This window comes from Anguilla rostrata, chromosome 17 (assembly GCF_018555375.3).
Source record: "Anguilla rostrata isolate EN2019 chromosome 17, ASM1855537v3, whole genome shotgun sequence".
NCBI lineage: Eukaryota > Metazoa > Chordata > Actinopteri > Anguilliformes > Anguillidae > Anguilla > Anguilla rostrata.
The window spans coordinates 28,917,541-28,937,114 of record NC_057949.1 but is presented as its reverse complement, the minus strand read 5'-3'; the positions used below and the strand labels follow the sequence as shown (position 1 = coordinate 28,937,114).

The following is a 19,574-nucleotide window of genomic DNA, read 5'->3' as shown; positions in this document are numbered from 1 at the left end:
CTCCTACCTATCAAGCGCTAAAACAAATCTAAGTCTTCTAACTGACTGGCAGGAAACTAAACCAATCAGGCTACAGAATTGACGGACGTGCGCAAGTTTGATGTTCATTTTAACCAATAGAGTTCTTGAAGGCGGTAGTTCCGGAAATAAGTATAAACTTGAGGCCTGTCCATGTGGAGTGGAGCTGTAGTCTGAGCAGAATTTGTAGTATCATCGTAAGGTAAGACTTCAGTTTTAAGACACATTTTGTGTTAATCGGAGAGCAGCGTTTCTATTTTAGTATTTACTGTAGGTCCTCGCTTAGCATTGGGAAATAACCCCTGCGCCACTGATAGTCGGATAATTACAATTTTCGAAAACTTGCTACATAGTTGGCTAACATTAGCTAGCAACATGCTACGTTCGTTATGGTCAACCCGGCTTTTATTCAGCGTTCCATATTAACTGAATGTGAAATGAATTGTATATAGATGGCCCATATCAATATTGAACGTATAAACGCATAGGAAATTGCCTTTCAAGTGAATATTCGCCGGTATGGTATATTTTGTTTTCAAGCGACTGTTGAACTGATGGCGTTTGAATGAAAAGGTTTCTATTGTTTGGATGGTAGTCACGATCAATCCTGGGCGTGAAGGCTAACATAGTCAAACAGGTACACGATACAACTGGTTAAATAACGACTTGGCTAACCGGTATATATAATTGTGTATGAATTTGCTAGGTTAGGTAGTTGGCTAATAAGCTCAAATAGATTGTATGGGTAACGCTAGTGTGTTCGTGTTCGCTTTTTCATACTGCGTGCGCGTTTATTTAGAGCCTACGCAGAACGTTTTACGCGGGGGAAATGAAATGCGAACAAGTAGCTAGTTGGATCACCCGTATCATTACAATATTTCGCTATCTAAAATTGCACTGGTTGGTTAATGGTTAGATCGCCTATTGCGACCTTCCTGTCTTGCTAGCTTTATTCAAAGGTCATGCATATGTGGTTTACGTTTATTCTGCTAACTTTGCTGGAAGCTGAGCAGCAAACTGGGGGTGACCGGATTTAGCCAGCTAGCTCACTCACCGCATTGGTTAACCCTACTCGCAGCCAAATCTTGATAGCTAAATTGGCTAATTTCGTAAACTCGCGCAGTAAATTAGGTACAACATGTTAAGTGGTTAACAAACCAGTTTTATACGTTAGATTACAGAGGGAAAAACAAACCAAAAGGGCACGAGATGTTGCTGGGGCTTTTGGCCTAGATCTTCATAAGTTAACTAGGTACTATGCGTGCATCGTCCTTGGTTGAAATTCCACTTATTGCTAACTACCATCCAAACTTTAACGTCCTGAATCTTTGTTGTCTAGTGGTGCAGTCAGTAATTAAGAGATTAAGCTTCTCCGCTGCATCTGTGCCATTGCACAAGTAGTTTTTTTAAAGTAAGTTAAGTATGTTCTCAAACGGCCGTCATGTACAATCCGAGCAATTGCTGGTTGGACGTTATTTGCAACTGATCTATTGATATATTCTTTTTCAGAACTGAAGTGTTTTGTTAGCACGAATGTGACGACACAAATCTCGGTTCATTCTGTATGGATTTTGAGGGTTTTGGTTGGGTTGTGTGTGAACGGAGGCATAGCGAAACAAATGGCGAAATTAGGTGTGAATCTTGCCCCTCCCCTCCCGGCAGCATGGCCGAGAACGACGTTGAGAATGAGCTGCTCGACTACGAGGAGGACGAGGAACCCCAGGGAGCGCCCGAGAGCGCGGCGCCGCCGGGGAAGAAGGAGGTCAAGGGCTCGTACGTCTCCATCCACAGCTCCGGCTTCCGCGACTTCCTGCTGAAGCCGGAGCTGCTCCGCGCCATCGTCGACTGCGGCTTCGAGCATCCTTCAGAAGGTGAGGAGAGCGTCGGCCTGCGTCAAACCGCCAAGGCCTCCTCGCGACCATGCGCGAGCGCCCCGAATTAATGGAAGAAGTCGTTGGGCAGCCTTTTTGAGCACACTACACTTATATATATATATATACGAGTGGCTTTCGATTAGGGGTGCAGTCTTCCAAGTGTGTGCCAAAGGATAAGGCTATTGATGAACAAATAATGTTCAGCTGCGATTCTGCTGTTTTATGTATGTTCATGGGGGTGAGGGAGTGGGTGAACTGGAGATAAGAATCTTGAGTCAAATACTGTGTGACTGAAATTCTTATGATTTAGATTCCAAAGTGTAGGCTAACCTTACACCCGAGATTCAGAGGTGTAGGCTGTTTCCAGTGATGCGTGTTCTGTGTATTGGCTGTAAAGGGCTTGCGGAGGTGTGTGCGTGTTGCTGATGGTGTGTGTTTGTGTCCCTTTCAGTGCAGCACGAGTGCATCCCACAGGCCATCCTGGGCATGGACATCTTGTGCCAGGCCAAGTCGGGGATGGGGAAGACAGCCGTGTTTGTGTTGGCCACCCTGCAGCAGATTGAACCGGTTGACGGACAGGTCAGTGTCACGCCCACCTTGGCTTAGAGCAGGGCTGCCCAACCCTATTTTTATAGGTTTTCACTCCAACCCAAAAAAAAAGCTCACCTCGTTCAACAGCTAGAGATCTTGTTCAGCTGCTAATTTATAGAATCAGGTTGTGCCAAATTAGGGTTGAAGTGAAAACCTACAGGACCGTAGATCTCCAGGAACACGGTTGTGGCAGCGCCGGCTTAGAGGAAGTGTGTGGAACCCTAATTAGTCGGTCTGGGAAAAACAAATGGCCCATCTTGGCTGAGAATTGGCTGCCGGTATTGGCTACTTGGGTGGGCCCCACGGTCTGGTATTGAAATCGTGCCAGCGCCAACCGAGACTGGCAGCCTTTCAGGCCGACGGCACGGTTCCCTCCAGCGCCACCCGAGGAGGGTCTCTGGTGGTTTAGTCGAGCGCCTGCGGGACGGTCTGTCGAGCCGCCGGTGGGGTGTCCTCCTGCGTCAGCGAGAGCGCTCTGCTGCGTGATGAGAAACGGGCACTGACGTGAGTTTGCGTCCATTGTTAAAAAAAGAATAGTTCTTGTAGGCTCTCCAACTCTCTGGCTGATCTGTGATCAGCGTTTCAGTCCAGGCATGACTTAAACGTGTTCCCCTATGGTGCCAGGTCACAAATGTGTGATTAGAACGTTCAGTTAAGTTCAGTATCCTGATGTGACAGTACCTGTTCTAGAACGCTCAGAATTGGTCTTTGAATTTTGAAGGAGGAAAAAAATAAAACATTCTAAAAGAACCTGCTTAGATGGGTTAAATGGATCGATTGCAGTCCCTGGTTCCAGCGTGTGCTAACAGTTTGGAGTGAAAGCAGCGCTCATGATGAACCGTAGCGTAACCACTCTCCCTCTCCCGCAGGTGTCTGTGCTGGTCATGTGCCACACGCGTGAGCTGGCCTTCCAGATCAGCAAGGAGTACGAGCGCTTCTCCAAGTACATGCCCACCGTGAAGGCGGCCGTGTTCTTCGGCGGCCTGTCCATCAAGAAGGACGAGGACGTCCTGAAGAAGACCTGCCCCCACATCGTGGTGGGCACGCCCGGCCGCATCCTGGCCCTCATCCGAAACAAGACCCTCAACCTGAAGAACGTCAAGCACTTCGTCCTGGACGAGTGCGACAAGATGCTGGAGCAGCTGGGTGAGCCCCGCCCCCCCCCCCCATTCTGTCACCCTACAGCAGCCATTTTGGCTCTGGTTCCCCACAACTGCGTACTGTGTGCAGTGTGTACCTGTGCGTACTGTGTGCAGTGTGTACCTGTGCGTACCTGTGTGCAGTGTGTACCTGTGCATACCTGTGTGCAGTGTATATTTGCTAGTTCTCTGGTGAATGTTTTGCTGAGTAGTCTCTCTCTCTCCTTCTCTCTCTCCCTCTCTCTGGCAGATATGAGGCGTGACGTGCAGGAGATCTTCCGGCTGACGCCGCACGAGAAGCAGTGCATGATGTTCAGCGCCACGCTCAGCAAGGAGATCCGCCCGGTCTGCCGCAAGTTCATGCAGGACGTGAGTGTTCCCCGGGCCAGCGCTGCTCGTAGCTTTTAATATTATTCACTATTTTATAATGTATTGCACAGTGCTCCAGTGGACTCTTCATCAGAGCCGTGCATCATGGGTACTTGTTTTGCACCACTGTGTAGCCATGGTGATGGGGAGAGCTGTCTCTCTATTGTTTATATATCACAGGTGTGCCTGTGTGTGCTTATTAATGTCACAGGTGTGCCTGTGTGTGCTTATTAGTGTGTCACAGCCGTACTCCTTCATGCTAGCTCTCGTTTCTGGTTAAGTATCTTTGCTGATGGGGTCAACTGCAGTGTCACACCCAGTGTTAAATGTTTAATCCTGTTTTAAAGGTAACCTGTTTTACAAGGTAAACTCTGCAGCTGGTGTGTAGCCATGCTATGGTCATCCGAAGGGGACAGCAGTGTGTGTTTGACCAAGTGGTTTTTGCGAAGAAGAATAGGAGTGTAGGTTGAAAAGTGGTGTTTTGCTGGCAGTTGGTGTTTCAGATGTGCAGACATTTTAAACGCAGAGCCAGCTACTTGGTAACTATGGCGCAAGTTCTGATCAGAAGGCCGCTCTGAACAGTTCCAACTGTGAGGTCAGCGTATTATGATGTCGTAAAAAGGTGACGTGACTCCGCCCCTCTCTCCCTCAGCCCATGGAGGTGTTTGTGGACGACGAGACCAAGCTGACGCTACACGGGCTGCAGCAGTACTACTGCAAGCTGAAGGACAGCGAGAAGAACCGCAAGCTGTTCGACCTGCTGGACGTGCTCGAGTTCAACCAGGTCCATTATTTATGAAAACACTCTTAACCCAGAGCTGCTGTGAAAATGAAACCTTTGTAAATCTTCACATTAATGTTGTTCAAAGGAAATGGCTGATATCGGGCTGTTCCGAGAGAATTCTGTATCGCGTATGTCGAAGTGCGTGGACGTGCTAATTTTCTCTTGGGGTGTCTTCGATGGGAGTGTATTTCTCCGTTTTATTTGCAATGTTATTTATTCATTTTTCAAAATTCTAAGTCAAGTTCTAGAACTTTCGGCTGCGATTGTGACATCTTCATTAGAACGTTCAGTTCAGAACATTCTGATCCCACCCTTGTGAGCTCCCTCCTGACGGGAGCTGATGCCCGTTCTGCCCTGCAGGTGGTGATCTTTGTGAAGTCAGTTCAGCGCTGCGTGGCGCTCTCCCAGCTGCTGGTGGAGCAGAACTTCCCGGCCATCGCCATCCACCGAGGCATGGCGCAGGAGGAGAGGTGAGCCGCGAAACGCGCGCGTGTCTGGCGCGCTCTCTAAAATGAGGGCGGGGCCTTACGATGAGTGGGCGGGGCTGTGGAGCTGGAGGACTCGGTCCAACCCCACGCCAGATTAGGGCTGAACTGATAACATACAGGATGGTAGATCTTTTGGAGGAGGGTTTGAAACCACTGGTGTGATGTATCAGAGGAGGTAGCGTGCTTCAGCTGCTGTGCTCAGCTGTAGAAACGTATGCACACACACATCCACACGCAGACCACTCTAACACATCCACACGCAGACACACACTAATGTTCAGCTGTAGAAACGTGTGCACACACACATCCACACGCAGACACTCTAATGTTCAGCTGTAGAAACGTGCGCACACACACATCCACACGCAGACACTCTAATGTTCAGCTGTAGAAACGTGCGCACACACAGACATCCACACGCAGACACACACTAATGTTCAGCTGTAGAAACGTGTGCACACACACACACATCCACACACTAGTGTTCAGCTGTAGAAACGTGCGCACACACACATCCACACGCAGACACACACTAATGTTCAGCTGTAGAAACGTGCACACACACATCCACACGCAGACACACACTAATGTTCAGCTGTAGAAACGTGTGCACACACACATCCACACGCAGACACACACTAATGTTCAGCTGTAGAAACGTGTGCACACACACATCCACACGCAGACACACACTAATGTTCAGCTGTAGAAACGTGCGCACACACACATCCACACGCAGACACACACTAATGTTCAGCTGTAGAAACGTGTGCACACACACTCCACACGCAGACACACTAATTTTCCTGTAGAACGTGCGCACACACACATCCACATGCAGACACACACTAATGTTCAGCTGTAGAAACGTGCGCACACACACATCCACATGCAGACACACACTAAGTCAGCGTAAAACGTGCGCACACACACATCCAACGCAGACACACACTAATGTTCAGCTGTAGAAACGTGTGCACACACACCCACACGCAGACACACACTAATGTTCAGCTGTAGAAACGTGCGCACACACACATCCACACGCAGACACACACTAATGTTCAGCTGTAGAGCGGAAGCCTGCTTACGGGGGGCTGACAGTAATGAGCCTGTTTAGTCACTGTGTCGCGTCCTCCTCCTCCGCCCCCCAACCTCCTCCCCCACAGGCTGTCCCGGTACCAGCAGTTTAAAGACTTCCAGAGGCGCATCCTGGTCGCCACCAACCTGTTCGGCCGAGGGATGGACATCGAGCGCGTCAACATCGTCTTCAACTACGACATGCCCGAGGACTCCGACACATACCTGCACAGGGTAAGGCTTTTCCTGCGTGTCTCCAGCAGGGGGCGCCAGAGGCCGTTACTGCAGACTGTCCAGGATTTAAACTCCCAGGGAAATAGTCAGTGTAGGGGACGTGCCTGAGAGGGTGAGCAGTGGTGGTGTGAAGCAGTGAGCCGTGGTGTTCACACAGCACAGCCCACACCTGACCTGGGGAAAGCGGGACTGAGACCCATTTTGTTAAATAGCACTCGTTTATTGAATGGTGGAGCTCAAACGGTACCCCCCCCCCCCCCTCCAGGTGGCCCGTGCGGGCCGGTTCGGGACGAAGGGGCTGGCCGTGACCTTCGTGTCGGACGAGACGGACGCTAAGACCCTGAACGACGTGCAGGACCGCTTCGAGGTCAACGTGGCCGAGCTGCCGGAAGAGATCGACATCTCCACCTACAGTAAGCCCCGCCCCCTGCGTGTATGCCCCTCCCCCCTGTGTGTGAGGCCCTCCCCCCCTGCTTGTGTGAAGCCCTCCCCTTCTGTGTGTGTGTAGCCCCTCCCCTGTGTGTGTGTAAGCCCCTCCCCCTCTGTCTGTGGGCCCCTCCCCCTCTGTGTAAGCGATCTAGAATGTTCCGCAGTGCATTGATGCTTGAGCACAACAGTGGTCTTTACCCGTTACATGACCTGGCGAGCTTTCCCGTGGGCAGAATGTGCTTGTGGGATCGCTATGCAAGTACACTTGCATTGGGCAGAGCGGCTGTGTCCCCACCTGGGGAGTCAAACCCGTAACCCTCAGGTTAAACGGGTCTGGTTCACGAAGCACGTGCGCTACATCCATAATTGCACACGCCGCCGGGGGTTTCTGTTCTCCTTCCTAATAGATCCACCCCGTGGAGGGGGGGGGGTTACGGAATCGCGGATTCCGCCCGGCTTAAACGGATGACATAAAAGCTTGCGTAACGGGCCCGTGGCGTCTGTTGCCGTGGGAGATTACGGAATTGAGCTGTCGGGTAACTTCAGATGCAGCCGCCAAATTTCCCCTCTTCATGTTTTAACTCTGGAGGCGGTACTGGAATCCCCAGCTGTCACTGATAATGGCGGGAATCGCTCCGGGGCCGTATGAACTAATAATCACCCCCCCCCCCCCCCGCCCCTCTATCGCTCCAGGGCTGTATGAACTCATATTCACCTTCCCTCCCCTCTCTTTCTCTCTCCTCTCTCTGCAGTTGAACAGTCCAGATGAGCTCTCCAGACCTGCACCGATTATCACGACCTCCCACCCCTCCCCCCACTCCCCCCCACACGCACACGCACACACTCACACACACACACGTGCACACACCTGTGCATGCATACACTTCCCTGTAATTTTGGATTTTAAACCAAGAAAGAAAAAAAACAAAAAAAAAAACAGAAGAATCCCGAGTGTTTATTTTAAAGTACCCATCCATTGTCTTCTCCTCCAAACCCCCCCCCCCATCCCCTTGACTCATTTCCCAAGCGCTCAATATTTTATCTCTCGGATGGGTATCCAAGTTTATTCATTTTGTTTCCTTGTTAATCGTGGTTTTTTTTTTTTGTTTTGTTTTTTGGTTACTGAAATTAAAAAAGAAAACTTTTATACATCACCCCTCTGTTCTGTTATTGCTGTGCAGCTGTGGATTGGTTAGGAGTATTAAAGAAAAGACCTCATGCTCTAAAATAATGTTTAATTTGCCATGTAAATGAACATACCAAGTCCATCTCGTAGTGTTGATTGGTTCCCTCTCTGCCTCGGACGCAGACGGGCGCGTGTAAACCGCGCTCTTATTCCGTGTGTGAAGGACTCAGTTAATGTCCGTGCGTTTAAAGGAGCGCTTCGGCTGACGTCTGATTTTATAGTGTGTTGTAGGCCAGGGATCATCAACTCCGGCCCTCGAATCCAAATCCAGCCCTGGTTTTCTTTTCTCCCGGGTAATCAGTGCTACTGATTGGCCAGACTGTCTTCACACCTGACTCCCAGGCAAAGGGAGGGTGGAAAACCAGCAGTTCTCGGCCCTCGAAGGATCGTGAGTTGCCGATCCCTGTTGTAGGCCATTTATTTGGCATTTCCATACAATTCGGCACCAAATCGATCAAAACTGACTTGATCTGCTGACGGGATCTGGATGTTTTCACGCCTGGTGCTGAAATGCCGTACTCTTCCGGGTGGGGAAAAATGTGTTTTCCGTGGGTAAATGCTTCCCTGGGAATACGAGACGAGACTGAGGCACAGGGAAGGTCTTAGGTCGGCAAAAGTTTCAGCTCAGAATTGATCATTCGGTCAGCTTACATCACGAAAGCCGTATAGACGTGAACGCGTCACTGGAAAGACGTTTCCAAGGGCTACGCTACAGTACAGTGTAGGAACCGGGGTACCGCCAACTCTTCGCAAAGAGTGTCATGGGGTCTTTAATGACGTCAGTGAGTCAGGACCTCGGTTTAACCTCTTATCCAAAAGATGTCCGCTCCTACGGCACAGTGTCCCCATCACTGCACTGGGGCATTGGGGTTTACAGTGGAACACAATAATTCATATAAACGGTAGAGATAATGTACAAGTACAAAGCTTGTTCTAATGCATTTTACATTAGGGGGGGCAATACAACAAAACAAAACAAAAAGGAAAGTTGGGTTTCATCCACACGTTTTATTTCGTTTCAATGTACAACTTGAGTACTACAACATAAGAAACACTGAGCCCTGTTCAGATTTTCCATTTAAAATGCGTATTTTCAAAGCGATATCTGAAAAAGGTCAGCATCAGTGTAGACCCCATATGGGGTCTCCCAGTGAGAACAGCTGCATCCAGTTTGTCCTCTAGTGTTCAAATTATTATTATTTTTTATTTAAAAAGTGTTTGACACTTTATACTGACCATTTTCAAACAAAGGTCCACACACACAGTCATACATGTGCAAACGCCCCCAATCATGTTTTCTCATCGCACACGCGCGCACACACATCCTCAATCATACGCACACACTCACACACAAAATGGCAGGTACCAGAAACTCCTCCCCCAGGGCTCTTGTGGCAGGTGAGCTATCCTCGGCATAAAGGGAGCTGCCCTAGAAAGAGGCACTAAGAATACATCAGATAGGATTTCATACCCTGGGGATGTGTGCATTATCCTGGCAACCCTAATGGATAACTGCTCCCAGCCCAGAGAAAGGGTCTGTGCTTTAAATAAAACGGCAGACCACAGTCTTCCATGCCTGGAGGCCCAGCCTACACATGGGGATCACCCAGATACCTTTTCAGACGCACCTGCCCACATCCGGCCTGCTAACGCCAGGTGTGGCTTACCTGGGCCCTCAGACAAGTGCGCGTCAGTGAGCTGAAGATAGAGTAGAACACAGGAAGTGACATCACGTGAAACAAATGCTATGCCCTCCTACAGATGGCTGATGTCAGGAGGGCAGTGGTCATGATAGGGAACCAGGTTGCGTACAGTGGAATCCTGTCCTAACGTTTGAATTTAAACAGTGCAACGGCTGCGTCACCATGGTAACCACAGGCTTATAACGCATATATGCACGCTCGCAGTATACAGCACAGAGAAAGTAACTGCTGTTAAAACATTTGTTACAAATGTCTGTTTGTCGGAGATAAAGGGAGCTCCTATCAGAAGCTAGGTTAAAAGCATTTTCCAAACTTTAAAAAAAATAAAATAAAATCCACAATGTGTGCATTAAAGGTGGAACTAGCGGGACTGTACTTAAATACAAAGCAATGAAAGAAATTTAAATCCTTTTGGTGAATTCTTCATTGGTATACTGATTTGTTATTATAAAAATTATACTACACACTAATTTTCCTATGAAGACGGATCCTTTGCTTCCCATGTTGTATGTACATGCACTGACTGTAATTACTGCCAGCAAAACGTTTGGAACCGAGTATCCAGGGAGAGCACTGTCTGGACGCTCTTTACAAAGTGCAACGTCTGTGCTCTAAATCTGGCCGTGCAACCTTCGTCATCTCTCTCTCTCTCTCTCTCTCTCTCTCCTCTCTCTCGCTCGCTCCCCGTTCTTCCTGTTTCTCCACACCAGTGGTAACCAACTAGGCTTGGCGTGTACAGTTTGAATTAGGCTGGGTTGGTAGCAAGTCGGAGGGTGTGTCCACTTGTGGAGATACAGGGACTGAAAGGCGCCGGCAACGAGCGACTGGAACGGTGGCACACCTGCTGGCACCACCCCGCCCGCCCGCCTGGCACCACCCCGCCCGCCTGGCACCACCCCGCCCGCCCGCCTGGCACCACCCCGCCCCCTGGACCATGCCTGCACCACAGCCCGCCTGCACCACCCCGCGCGCTGGCACCGCCCCCCCACCACGCTCCGTGACCAGCCGCCCTCGCCCGCCCAGTCGCTAACGCTAACGCCTGACTGTTCCCCAGGGCGCTCCCGCGTTTGGGCGATGAACCGAAGAGCAGAAACACAAAACGAACGCGTGAGGCGGTGCGGCCACCTCGCGTGCGCGTTCCTGCCGAGCAGCGTTCTCGATTACAGGCTGGATCGAGTCAGAAACGGACCCGACAAATTACACGTTTACTCGCTGGAGTCGGGTTTTTAATTCCAGCCTGATGAGTCAGCGTCGGCGGGTTTTTCCCCGTTCTCCTCCAGCCCGCGATGGCGGGACTGCGGTCGGATTCAGCGCCAGTGAGTTAATGTCGCAACCCCCCCCCCCCTCCCCGCCCCCCAGACCAGATTTCTAATGGGAATCCCCATTGAGTCCCTCTTGTCCAACTGTGCTGTTCAGTCTTGCCTCTTCTAAACTCAGGAGATTATAGCTGGTGAGATCTGTGGAAGCCGGTCCCAGTGCTGCAGTGCATTATGGTTCCGCAGTAAAGCGATCCTCCCGGCCTCTGGGAGGGACCCGGGAATTGCCTCCAGCGTTTCCAAACGCTCCCGCGTCCACAGAGTCCCCAGCTCAGGAGCTCGCTGGCAGGCCCTTAAAAAGTTTCACCAATAAATACAGTGCCGTAAATAAAGCAACCGAAGGTCCAAAGAAAGGTGAACACAAAGCGCCCTTTGGCCTTTCGTCTCTGTTCAAATACTGTCCGCTTCCAGGCCTGTGCAGCCTCCTTCAGTACCGTAAGGTATCCTGTTAACACCAAAAAAATTAACAGTCTTCCACTTTTCAGGCCAGATATTTGGGTCACTTTCCAACTGATGCAATTCTCTTGCCAAACGTGCCATTTTTTCTTCTTGTGTTCTCCAAACTGCTGTCTGTTTGGAGTCTTTGTTTTGTGCTTCTCCATAAACTGAGAGATTCAGTCAGTCCAACTGCAACCGTAACCGTCCCAACTGTGGGGGGTGGGGGGGGGGGGGGAGGCAGGGAGGGTAATGAAAGCAGTGCAGCTCAGAGACTGTGTCCATATGGCCTGAGGAAGCCCATTCCCGTCTAAACAACTTTTTCAGAATCTGCATTTCCACGCCTTTCACGAATCGGATCTGTTCTAGGCCAACGGCTGGTCCACTCCCTTCTCCTCTCCGAATCGGACCTCCCATGGGGTCCACTCTGGAGAGACAGGCCCAAATCTAGACGGGTGACTTGAGGAAGGGGGGTGGGGGTTTGCTGGGTTGTAGAGGGGGTTGGGGGGGGGCTTTAGTCGGCAAACTTGTGCGTGTCCCCGTGGAGCCAGCGCTGGGGGGGCAGCGCCGCCTCGTTGAGGTGCGCGCACTCGCCCCCGCACCTGCAGGACCGCACGAACATGACGGCCTTCCGGAAGCGCTCGCCGCCGGGGCAAGCGAACGTCACGGCGACGGTGCGGGTGCGCCGGGGCGAGCAGCAGCGCCCGTCCACGCACACCCCGCAGTAGCTGGGCCGGTACAGCCGGGCGCTGCGGCAACCGGCGTGGGACAGGCGCAGCGGCTCCGGGGCCTTGTGCATGCGGGAGCACTTCTTCCCCTTCTGAGGAGAGATGGGGGGGGAGAGAGAGAGGGACGGGGGGGGGAGGGAGGGAGGGGGAGAGAGAATTTGGGATTGAGACGGGACATTAGCACTGCAGAGAGTGGTTGAAGGACAGAATGTACGCTGGTAATTACCATCGCACTGAGAACTGTTGGTGTGTACAGTACAGTTTAAATTTTTTTTTTAATCACAATTTATTTGTTTCCAAATTTTGGAATTGCCATGCGACAGGAAGAGGAGGAATGTGCTGGTGCCGGGTGTCAAAGAGTCTACGCCACCCCGCCCCTGGACTCAGGAGGGGGGGCAGCCTGCCCTGCCAATCAGAGATGTAACTCAAGCTCTAAAGCGCTGAAACGCGCAGGCGTCTGACACGGCCGCCTCAGGCACTGGAATCCGACCCCGCTGCTGAAGGACCCCGGGGGATGGCAGTGGCGCTCCCTAAAGTGTCCGTCTGATCTGTACGGGACAGTGCACCGCCAAGAGGCAGGTGTGGTTAAGGAGGCGGGGCCTGTACCCTGAGGGGGATGGGCTGCAGGGAGGTGTGGTTAAGGAGGCGGGGCCTGTACCTTGAGGGGGATGGGCTGCAGGGAGGTGTGGTTAAGGAGGCGGGGCCTGTACCTTGAGGGGGATGGGCTGCAGGGAGGTGTGGTTAAGGAGGCGGGGCCTGTACCTTGAGGGGGAGGGGCTGCAGGGAGGTGTGGTTAAGGAGGCGGGGCCTGTACCTTGAGGGGGATGGGCTGCAGGAGGTGTGGTTAAGGAGGCGGGCCTGTACCTTGAGGGGATGGGCTGCAGGGAGGTGTGGTTAAGGAGGCGGGCCTGTACCTTGAGGGGAGGGGCTCCTGCAGGAAGGTGTGGTTAAGGAGGCGGGGCCTGTACCTTGAGGGGGATGGGCTGCAGGGAGGTGTGGTTAAGGAGGCGGGGCCTGTACCTTGAGGGGGAGGGGCTCCTGCAGGGAGCTGCACGGTCGTATGTTGCACAGCCGCGTCTCTTTGGTCAGCTTGCACTGGCCGTTGTCGTTGGAGACGCGCGAGGACACGCCCATCCCGCAGCTGCGCGAGCAGGGAGACCAGCTGGTCGTCTGGACGACGCACTGACCCCCGACCTGCCTCCACGCTGGAGAGAGGGAAGGAGAAGAGACAGAGAGAGGGATGAAGAGAGCGTGAAATGAGGCAGATGTCAGCTCTGCTCTCCTCCTACAAAGAGGGTGAGTTCCATCTTTGACCACACCCACCTCATGAATATTCATAAGGATGCCATTTGCTATATTTAGCAGACGTCGTAAACATTTGAATATGTGAATGAGTGCTACAGTAACATCACAGTCTCAAAAGTAAGTGTTAAATCCAAGTGATAGTGGCAGGCCAGTAGAGATACAGTTGAGCAGGGCTGCCCATCCCTGCTCCTGGAGATCTACTGCCCTGTTGGTTTCCACTCCAACCCTAACTAAGCACACCTCATTCAACAGTCAGAGATCTTGTTCAGCTGTTAATTCATAGAATCAGATGTGTCAAATTAGGGTTGAATTAAAAACCTGGTAACATACTATGGTAACATAACTTCATGAACAGGGTTGGGCAGCCCCTGCAGTACATAGTAGAGAGAGGATTTGTGCTTTTTGAAACGCGAGGGGCAGCCATTTTGCGAAAAGGAGAGGGAGCATCGATCCCCTCCGTGCTGAGGCCCTTACCTGCCAGGTGCTTGTACCGGCTCATCTTCTCCCACTTCTTTCCCGCCTCCAGGAGCTCGTTGCCGAGGCTCTTGTGGGGTTTGTAGGGGTAGGGGAACGCAAACGGATTTGCGTGCGGGCGTGTGGGAGACGGCGCCGGCGCCCCCTTGTGGCAGTGCACCCTGGGGCAGCACTGCCCCGGCACCTTGGCGAGGCGGGGGGCGGGGCAGGAGGGCGTGGCCAGGGGCACCTGCACGGGGCAGAGAGGCTGGCAGCCCACGGCTCCGTCGACGCAGGTGCACAGGTGTTTGCAGCCGGCCGGGAAACTCTCGCCGTTCTGGAACATTCTCCCGCTGTACTCACAACTACGGCCCTCCAGCCTCGCTGCACAGAGAGAGAGAGGGAGAGAGAGAGAGGGGAGAGAGGAGAGAGAGAGGGAGAGAGAGGGGAGAGGAGAGGAGGGAGGGAGGGAGAGGGAGAGGGGAGGGAGGAGAGAGAGAGAGGAGAGAGGGAGGGAGGGAGCAAGAGAGGGGAGAGAGGAGAGAGGGAGGGGAGAGAGAGAGAGAGAGGAGGGAAGAGAGGAGAGAGAGAGGGGAGGGGAGGAGAGGGAGAGAGAGAGGGAGAGAGGGGGAGGGAGGGAGGGAGGGAGCAAGAGAGCAAGATAGAGAGAGGGAGAGGGGGGAGAGAGAGAGAGAGGGAGGGAGAGAGAGAGAGGGAGGGGAGGAGGGGAGAGAGAGAGAGAGGAGAGAGAGGGGAGAGAAAGGAGGGAGGGGAGGAGGGAGAGAGAAGAACAGGGGGAGAGAGAGAGAGAGGGAGAGAGAGAGGGAGGGAGGGAGGGAGGGAGCAAGAGAGCAAGATAGAGAGAGGGAGAGGGAGGGAGTGAGAGAGGAGAGAGAGAGGGAGGGAGGGAGAGAGGGAGGGGGAGAGAGACAGAGGGAGAGAGAGGGGGAGAGAAAGAGAGGGAGGGGGAGAGAGGGAGAGAGAGGAGGGGGAGGGAGAGAGAGAGAGAGAGGGAGAGATTCATTTATAATTCACTTATTTTATCATTCAGAAGCACTGTTACTTTTTCCCCTTTATATTACTGTACTGTGTCTGTGAGGGTGCTGGGTGAGCTTCTGTTGATGCAGTGCCAGAAATGTAAACACTTTAAACTATGTTCTGTTATAGGCCACCTGACAGGGGGCTTTGGGGCTAGAGGGCGTCACCGCCCCCTCACCTCCACACTCAGGGAGGGGGGACGGAGGGGGGGGAGGGGGCAGTCCTGGGACGTTTCAAGTCGACATCCGACAGATTCTAGTGATGAGTCCAGGCATTCAGGGCATCTGTCAGCAGGGTAGGGTTACATCAGCATAGCTGTCTTACACACACACGCATGCACGCACACACACACACAGGCACTCACACACACTCACACACACACACAGGCACTCACACACATGCACACACACACACGCACTCACGCACGCACGCACACACGCACTGACGCACGCACGCACACACACAGGCACACACACGCACACACACACACAGCGTGTGTTGCTATCCCCCCACACCTGTGACAGTTACACACATGCAGAGGCTGGTCTCAGTTCAGTCTAACCACACAACCACAGCCTGCTTAAAATAACAAAAATAACTCACTTTTTCTCCCCAATAAACATTTTTATAGCTTTGCATTTAAGAGAAGAACTTTTATGTAATAAAATAACAAATATAATCATGCTGAGTAAGCTTACAAAAAAAAAAAGAAATCAACAGAATTGGCTTTTCAAGGTATCATTAATTTGCCTCATTTAATTTTATTTTTACTTTTGAGACAAAGTAATTAGAGGGCTGCACTCAGAAACCAGACTTGGTTTAATGTTCAAAGCCAAACTAAGGGCACTGCTATTGTGCAGCTCTGTTTCTTTAAAAGCTATAAGAATGGGTAAAAGGTGAAATATAGGCTATTTTTATTGTGCCTTGTGTCATTCTCTTGAAGGTGTAGCTTGTCATGCCTCCTAGTTTGACTTGGCGTAGGTCAGGTCAGAGTAATGTTCACTGTGTGAACTGGACTTAATGTGTTCTTGGCTATGAGTAACTGCACAATGAGTATTGTACCTTATTGGATCTGTTTTGTCGTTGTTCCAGTGACCTTTGGTATGCGCTTATTGTACATCGCTTTGGATAAAGGCATCTGCCTAATAAATGTAATGTAATGGGAGTGAATTTGGGTTAGGGTCGTCCTTCAACAAAATCACTTAACGAAAACAGTAAGGAGGTACCTGCTTAACCGTGTGATCTGGAGGAAAGGGAAAGGCCAGCCGTTCAGTGTGTGAATATGGGCTGAGGTTATCGCGTGGGGGGGGGGGGAATGACAGACGTGACTATCTGATAACACGGATGAAAAGAAGGAAGTGAGGGCAGACAGGGTGGAGAGGGAGAAAGAAAGAATGGAAGAAAGAAAGAAAGGGAGAGATACTCTATCCCTCCTTTCATTAAGGAAGTTGTATTCATAGACCACGCTGGAATCTCAACTTGTTTACAGTGCGGTTTGAGCTTTGGCCTCTCTCTGGGGCCGCCCAAAAAAAAAAACTAAAACAAAATAACCTAACAGCATTCAAGTGTCCATTCTTTAAATAGAACCAACTCTTCCGAAACCAAAATAACTGAGTTTATTGTAACACGCTGAGCAAAGTATCTAATGACAGGGGGTTCAAACCTTGACAGAGAACTGCGTGGGCAGTCGTCTGAGACAGATATAATCTAACCGCAGTGTGCTCAATCATTCCTGGGACATTACACTACATTTTATCTGGCAGACACTTTCATCCAGAGCGACGTGCAATAAGTGCATGCCGAAGGTCGGTCGTGGGAACAACTACAGCACACAGATCAGATAAGATACAATTGTCCTGAAGTGTCAGTTATCCACAAAGCCATAAACATCCAGTCTGGTTCACACAGTAAACATCGGCTTGGTCTGTGAAGTTACGGCAAGTCATAAACCAGACGGGACTGAATAAAATTATTAATTACGTTAACCTCTATTAACGTAAGTAACCTCTATTACATTCCTATCAACATCCGTCAAATTAAAGTGAGACACAGAGTGGGCATCAGTGCATTGCACCCGGTCGGCTACAAAGAGCAACGCAGATTAACTGAACAGAGCGCACTTAAACCCCTACATGGGAACAATGCACGCTGCCTAATGGCCCTGATCGAATCGGCCTCGCCTACCTCTGCACACGCCCCTGGTGCGGGCCACGTCGTTTCCGTGGTTACACTCCAGCCCCTTGTGGTGGTCGCAGGGGCGAGCGGCGTCGCAGTCCTCGTTCAGCTGGGCGGCGCACACCTTGCAGCAGCCGCACCCGTCCGGCACGGCGCTCACCCCGGGGGGGCAGCTCACGGGCGCTGCGGGGCACGTGCACACCGTAGGGCAACTCGAGCGCACCTGTGGGAGAGACAATCGGGAGACGCAAAAATCAGGCTCAGGCAAATACACACACACACACCGCATCGCAACACGAACCCTACCAAACGCAGCACGCACTGGAAATGGAGTGCCCTCCTGTCCAAGTAGGGAGGAAGTGCAACTCAACTTCCTGCCCTTAGTTCTGTGCATCTTGCTATGCACTGTGGTCTTAATATGTAAATAGGCCTAATTAACTTGACGATTGAGTCTGGACCCTTGTTTTACACTCCAGGGATTGCTTTGCGTATATAAGCATCACAAAGAAGACTAAATCATTTGTAGCTACTGATTGAATGAACAACAATGTAAAATGTTAGAAACTTGGATCTGCTTTGTAAATAAACGGCTCTGGACAGACAGGGGACAAATGTAAAAAAAAAAAACCTCAAAGCAAAGTGACGTAGGCTATTCGTGGAGCGTTTAATTTCCAACAGCTTCAAAGATTGAGGCTTTGTCTAGGACGAGTTTTGTCTGCATTGTGCTTGAGTAGGCGGTCCGAAGTCCAAGTCGGTTCGTTTCCATGCCGCCGGAAAACGGCGTTAAGAGGACAAGGCTGGTCGCAAAGGAAAGCTTGATTCACGTGGTGCAGAAATTCGAGAAATTCCCAGCTTGTCTTTTAACAGCGGGAGCCTCCCAAGCATTCGGCTTCAACCGTATCGCCGCGGCTGCACGGGGTCAGATCGTTTCCAGCGACGGTATTCCGGCTATTTCCAGTCCTGAGCGCGCACCACGATTTTACTCCCGCTCGTGGTCCCAGGAGTTTACTCTCTCAGGACACCCTGGGCTGGGAGTAGGCTACACCTCTCTGGCTCTGAAACTCCCGTATAAACTTGGGGCGAAGTGTGCAAGTCGCTCGTGCCAGAAAACTGTTTAGATTTTCATGAATTATGCACCTGGTTTGTATTGACACATAGCCCACAGACAGCGCGTAGGCCTGCATCTGACTCAAATGACTCAAAGAACACTGATAGTTTGCAATATGGATAGATTGCAACATGGCCAAAATAATCCATCAACCACTTGGCCCGAAGGCATAGATGCGAATATCAATGCCATCTTTAATCACTGATTAAATAGATAGAGATTTGGTTGTGCACAGTTTAATTTACAGTCATTTACATGACCCGAATTGCTCCTCCTATTTGTGCTCGCCCGATTTGCTGATCCACCATCTATCATTCTCAATAAACCACAGTCTATAATTTATTCGGTGCATGTATTTGTATGAAAAACTCATCTGGAGAATTGGTAGATTAGTGGGTGCTCTTGAAGATAACCGGATGATAAAGACATGACTTCCAGTACGTTGATATATGCAATGTCATAAAATTCAGTAACACTGTTAAAATACCGATCTACTGTAGCCTACTGCTATTGTTGCTACTGCCGTTAGCAACAACTGCGCGAGGCTCCGTCGCTGCTGCTTTCGTGCTGTGGCTCGCAGCAGGTCCACCACGTGAGAACTGCACGCTCTGTTTACATAAACCCCGTACGCAGCAACTGAAATAATGAGACGAAACGCGAGGGTAAAAGTTTTACTTACTGAACCAACGGTTGCCATGGTAAAAACAGCCCAGAAAATGAATTTGTCCATCTTGCTTGCTTATAAAAAAAATTAACCTATATTAAAAATAACAAAACACGTTCGTTTACACGTCTGTCTTTTCTGTAATTTAACTATTCATTAACAGTCTTGGTATGTTTTTACTAAACGTCTGTTCTGGAAAATATGGGAATGTAGCCTAGAGAACAAAATACATGATGGCTATTTTTACAGATGACGAACTAGTTACAGTACTTTCAAGGTTGCGTAGAACTGTTACAGTTGTGTCTGAAATTCCCTCTGGTACTGACTTCGCGCCTAACACTTGCTAGCAACTCTTCTTCAAACTGTACCCGCAACTAGGTTTTATACCGTCCTCGTGCTGTTCACTCCAACCCCGCCCACCGCAAGACGTCCAGCCAATTATCATGCAGGCAAGTGG

General features: G+C 50.8%; 2 protein-coding genes across 2 annotated transcripts; one reads left to right on the top strand and one right to left on the bottom strand.

Moving 5' to 3' along the window:
* The first annotated feature begins 61 nt into the window (after positions 1-61).
* On the top strand, positions 62-8,160 carry ddx39ab (DEAD (Asp-Glu-Ala-Asp) box polypeptide 39Ab). The gene is made up of 10 exons (XM_064315356.1): positions 62-220; positions 1,681-1,889; positions 2,344-2,471; positions 3,353-3,629; positions 3,873-3,991; positions 4,644-4,775; positions 5,136-5,245; positions 6,433-6,577; positions 6,843-6,990; positions 7,759-8,160. Exons 2-10 carry the CDS (start codon positions 1,682-1,684, stop codon positions 7,773-7,775), a joined length of 1,284 nt encoding a protein of 427 aa, XP_064171426.1. The 5' UTR covers positions 62-220; position 1,681; the 3' UTR covers positions 7,776-8,160.
* A 2,711-nt stretch (positions 8,161-10,871) lies between these two features.
* Positions 10,872-19,481, bottom strand: si:ch211-106h11.3 (CCN family member 1). Its single transcript, XM_064315673.1, has 5 exons — positions 19,133-19,481; positions 17,355-17,568; positions 14,154-14,516; positions 13,395-13,579; positions 10,872-12,463 (listed from the first exon to the last, which is right to left on the bottom strand). The coding sequence occupies exons 1-5, from the start codon at positions 19,181-19,183 to the stop codon at positions 12,161-12,163; spliced, it is 1,116 nt and encodes a 371-aa protein (XP_064171743.1). The 5' UTR covers positions 19,184-19,481; the 3' UTR covers positions 10,872-12,160.
* Between the last annotated feature and the right edge of the window lie 93 nt (positions 19,482-19,574).

Excerpts from the sequence above, each read along its gene's own strand:
- ddx39ab (XM_064315356.1), top strand. The coding sequence starts at position 1,682 with ATGGCCGAGAACGACGTTGAGAATGAGCTGCTCGACTACGAGGAGGAC. Across the intron at positions 2,472-3,352 it reads TTGAACCGGTTGACGGACAG|GTGTCTGTGCTGGTCATGTG; the intron begins GTCAGTGTCACG and ends CCTCTCCCGCAG. Across the intron at positions 3,630-3,872 it reads CAAGATGCTGGAGCAGCTGG|ATATGAGGCGTGACGTGCAG; the intron begins GTGAGCCCCGCC and ends TCTCTCTGGCAG.
- si:ch211-106h11.3 (XM_064315673.1), bottom strand. The coding sequence starts at position 19,183 with ATGGACAAATTCATTTTCTGGGCTGTTTTTACCATGGCAACCGTTGGT. Across the intron at positions 17,569-19,132 it reads CCATGGCAACCGTTGGTTCA|GTGCGCTCGAGTTGCCCTAC; the intron begins GTAAGTAAAACT and ends TCTCTCCCACAG. Across the intron at positions 13,580-14,153 it reads CCGGTACAAGCACCTGGCAG|CGTGGAGGCAGGTCGGGGGT; the intron begins GTAAGGGCCTCA and ends CCCTCTCTCCAG.